Source organism: Pocillopora damicornis, chromosome 4 (genome assembly GCF_964200805.1).
Source record: "Pocillopora damicornis chromosome 4, jaPocDami1.2, whole genome shotgun sequence".
NCBI classification, from domain to species: Eukaryota; Metazoa; Cnidaria; class Anthozoa; order Scleractinia; family Pocilloporidae; genus Pocillopora; species Pocillopora damicornis.
The window spans coordinates 9,670,194-9,674,764 of record NC_142673.1 but is presented as its reverse complement, the minus strand read 5'-3'; the positions used below and the strand labels follow the sequence as shown (position 1 = coordinate 9,674,764).

The window sequence follows — 4,571 nt, the reverse complement described above, 5'->3', positions numbered from 1 at the left end:
ATAAATGAGATTGTGTGAAACATGACTGGGAGTTCCTTAAATCCCTTAACGAAGTACTAGCTAGTTCGCAAGTTCAATTAAAGAATAATTTTAATGAGTTTTCAACAGCAGAAAAACAATTCTTAGAATTGTTGTCTCTCCTTATTAATGATCGCATATCGAACTTTCAACGTCAAATATGTAAACGTATTAAGTCAACGGTTTCTCGCGAAACCAAACACAACGCGTGACGCTTTCATGAATAAATACGTATGTGTCCGAGAGTTAATCTTTCGTCTTATTCAAGATGTGAGCTTGGGACGCCTCTGTTCAAACTCCTTAATTGCAAGTGCAACAACAACCTCAAGAAACCTCACCCCAGCACCTTGGGGTTGTAAGATTGCATGTAAACGCGTTTTATTTTTCGACCATGGCTAGGCGGGTTACCTCGCCTACCTGGGGTCCCCTACCTCCTACCTCGAAAAAGACGAAAGATTAATTATCGGACATGTATGTATTTATTCACGCGTTGTGTAACGCGGTGTTTGGTTTCGCCAGGAACCGTTGACTTAATACGTTATACGGAATAGTTTGGGAAACCAAATAAGGTCGATTTACAACGTTAAATATTCCGAAATGTGAACATTTTACACTCCTTGTGTGTCCGTTGCGGTTTCCGGTGATTTCTGCCATGAGAAGGCTGGGAAATTTACAAAGTTTTAAAACATACATGTTTCGCTTTTGAACTTTTTGCCATGAACGCGACCCCGGCTAGGCAGGTTACCCCACCTTGACACGTTTCCCCGGCTAACAGGGTTACCCTACCTGGCAGACCGGGCAACCCATCTAGGCGGGTCACCCCACCTATCATGTAAACGTGATCAAAATAAAATAAGAAATTATATGGACAGGCGGGTTACCCAACTTACGCGCGTTACCTCACCTACCTGGGGTCCCTCACCTACATGTAAACAGGCCCTTAATTCCATCGTTTGAGTTTACCACGGAAAAATGTACTTTCTAATGAATAGTGCGCGCTAAAAGCCCGTGCAGTTAGACGAGCCATTCAGGGAAGAGCTCAGTAACCCACGTGTAGACACAAGTCTTAAGATAGCGCACTTTTTGGAATCCTCTGACAGCTCGTCTAAAACTCTATTCCTTTCGTGCAACATGATCTGTGTAATCTCGGATCACAAATCCAAATCCGGATCCTCCCAAAGGATCGCACCCTTTGCCATTTTTTTGCGTTCTTTTACGGTAGAAAACAGAGAACAAACAGACAATTTCATGAAACGAGGGCTTCAGTGAATTTTCTCAATATTTCATGAGACCAGGACGTAAGGATTACGAGGACATTCGATTGAACAATGGTTTTCGATCATGTTCTTTCAAAATTTTTTCTCAAAGGCGATCGTGGGAAATTATTTTCTGTAGGGCCTACGTACATACGACAGATTCTTCTGTTGGCGCCAACCTGAGGGATGGAGGGAGTCAGCACAGCAACTGAACTGAGCAACGCACTGTTGTGTAATTATTCGGAACTTCCGAATAATAATATATTCCTAATAATAATATATTCCGAGTAATAATGTATTCCGAATAACCTCGCAGCGATATCTTCAAGTGCACACTGGGAACGAATTCTCGCAGCCAGCGTTTTCTTTCATTCACGCTCCCTTTTCAGCCACATGATGATAGATGATCTTTAAGCGACAGCTAAAACAAGGTATGTGCGTTCCTTCTTATTCCCTTCACTGCTCATGTCGTTTAGTGGTGGTATAAATGACTTGTTCTCGGGTTGCCTTTTAAACACCATGCAAGTTTCGTAATGAATTTTGCCATTACTCCTTTAAAGGATACAACCAAGATAGAAGAAGCAATGGTGCTGAGCTGTTGTTTCTCTTTCTTCTAATTAAATCCGTAAGTATTGAACAGCTTAAAAATGGTTCATATGAAAACCTGTTGCTTTTGATTGTAGTGATAACAGAGAAAACGAATGATTTTAATTGACGTCTATTTAGCATGAAGCTTACTTTAAGTAGGCAGTAAAGCTTCTTCCAAGTTTGCGAGACGTTTGTAAGCGAACGATGAGTTTCAGATAAAAATGCATGGACTCTCATGTATCTGTCTTTTTTTTTTCAATTATCCTTTGTTATCAAGATAATAAATTTGTGCTTATTTAGTCCATTAAATAAATAAACTAACTTAACTTGTTTGAGGCTTGTAACAGAAAACTTACAACACCTTATAGCGGAAAGTTTAAAAATTTAATCAAGTGGAATAGTTATTTCGAATTTGGCATTGTAGGCGAAACTTGTAATGGAAGGAGAGTTTGTGGAGCTGCATACAAATTTAGAGAAAGCTGTTGTCACGCAACGCACCTTGTCACTCATCATTGAATGAATGGCGATCTGTAAGTACGAGTGGGGGAAGTTGGTAAAATAGATTTTGTTTCATTTTTTGACGTTAGGATGCTTAACGAAACTGATGATTTTTAAAGGATATTTTTCGTTGGCTGTCACTGTTATTTAGAATTTCCACCAAAAGCTTTTAAGATCTTTTTGATATAGAGTCAACAAACGGGAAAGGTTTACCACTGTAGTGTACAAGGATATACAAAATTACTGAACAACACCGTGCAGTTTGAAAAACAAAGCATTTAATAGCTATGATTCTTAAAGCCAACTTGGCTTTGAGTTTGCTCATTTTTAGGAAAAATGTGAATGAAATTAAACTGGAATAAGCTGAGAAATCAAAGCCGCCAGTACCAAATTTGCTGGATGTCACGCAAGGCCACTTTACTGAAATTAAAAATTGAAAATAAATTAGATAAAGTATTTTGTTTATAAATCTTTTCAAAAATGCCACTCTCATGGAAAATCTACTTAAAGAATGCTCTCTGCCAATGAGAAAACCGTATCACAAGAAAGCAAAAATAGAAAAGAATTTGGAATAAAGTTACAAGTAGTGGCAAACCGTTTACAAGTTTATCGAGCGAGGACAGCGGATGGCGGACGGTGGAAAACAGAGACAACATCAGAGATGAATTATTTAAAACTAGGTCACCCTAAGACGAAATATCTTCGGGATTACTGCCAGAAATCAGTCTGAAAAAGCTCGGAAAGCTTGCATACATAGACAGATGCAGAATTAAATACTTGAGTGTGTGGAGTATAAAATTTAGAACACTTAAACAATTTTCGACCCTTTCCGAACTTTTTCAACAAATTTCTAACAGTGATGCGAAGATGTTTCTGCTTATAATGACGTAATTTTTGATACTGTATTTTTGATTTTAATTTTGTTGTTCCATCCACTATTCGCAGTCCGCCGTTTGCAGTCCGCCGTTTGCAGTCCGCCGTTCCCATCTTCGTTTTACGGACTCCCCTTGATTTTTGACACGTTAACATTTTTTCAACATATTGCGTTAGGAGTAACTCCTGTCAACTCTAAAGACTATGTATATCTGCTTTTAGCTTGTGTTGTGGTAATCCGTGTACAAAGTAATTTTTAAGTAAGTACTGACTGAGTAAGAACCACGCTCTTTTAACTTTGCTTTGAACTCAAAAGCGTTTTTCCTTGGTTAAATTGTTAATGCGTGTTGGCGTAACATAAACTTACGGACATCTTAGTGTAACTGAAGGTCACTAAAAAAATAACATGCATATTACAACTTTACACTATTAATAGGATAATTGCTTTACAAATATCAAATAATCTTAATGATTTAACTTTGTTTACAAAGTTGTTAAAGAAATATTTTAAACTTGAACCTTGCTCAATGTTTACCATCTTCCGCTCAGATGCGGCGGATTCCAGTCAAGGTCTCCTGGAGTTTCTGAATATATACAACGGCCTCTCTGATTGTCTGTAATTTTGTCGTCCTCCTTTGATCCTTTAGGGACGGAATGATCTCTTTAAGTTTCTTATAAGCTGTCTGTTCTGCTTCTGTCCTCATTCTATCTTTGTCAGAATTTCTTTTCCTAGGTTTTTTCGCAGCAGCTCTCTTGTCCGTGTCTGGAACAATTCTTGTTCCACTCGCCATTTTCAAAGTGTGAACCTCTCTATTCATGTATACAAAATCTGGATTTATACCAGGCATACCTTCTCTTTCGTAGAGAAAGTCTCTATTTTCTGTACAAACAAGGTCGTATGCTTGGGTCTCCATATTGCAATCTGTAAAATCGTAGCGAACAGAATTAGAGTTGAGCCTTACGGAATATTTTCAACGCAGAACTAGCTATGAGATCGAACATAAAGCTAGTGATTGATAACTGTTGATCCAGTGTCAGCATATGGTCGATTTTCATCTTACCTGAAGTACAAAAGTACGTAGACTTAAATTACGTGGACTTAAATTGAATGTGTTTTTCACAGACTGAACGAAACTGCTAGCAACACCACGTGTTCGCCAAGGTCATAGGTGTCATACAACTGTCAATCAAAATATTTAATTAGTAAAAACCCCGGACGCTGGGTTCACTGTGGTTGTTTTTCTTGAAAAGAAAATCTTATATGTTGTTACTAATCAGCAAGTTCACGCTATTGCTGTTAGTTTATTCTTTAAACTGGAAGGAAAAGTAAAGCCCAGG

General features: G+C 38.2%; 1 protein-coding gene across 1 annotated transcript; it reads right to left on the bottom strand.

Annotated features, from left to right (window-relative positions):
- Nucleotides 1–2,618: 2,618 nt before the first annotated feature.
- On the bottom strand, nucleotides 2,619–4,307 carry LOC149046752 (uncharacterized). Its single transcript, XM_089202369.1, has 2 exons — nucleotides 4,295–4,307; nucleotides 2,619–4,155 (listed from the first exon to the last, which is right to left on the bottom strand). Exon 2 carries the CDS (start codon nucleotides 4,145–4,147, stop codon nucleotides 3,779–3,781), a length of 369 nt encoding a protein of 122 aa, XP_089058495.1. The 5' UTR covers nucleotides 4,148–4,155; nucleotides 4,295–4,307; the 3' UTR covers nucleotides 2,619–3,778.
- Between the last annotated feature and the right edge of the window lie 264 nt (nucleotides 4,308–4,571).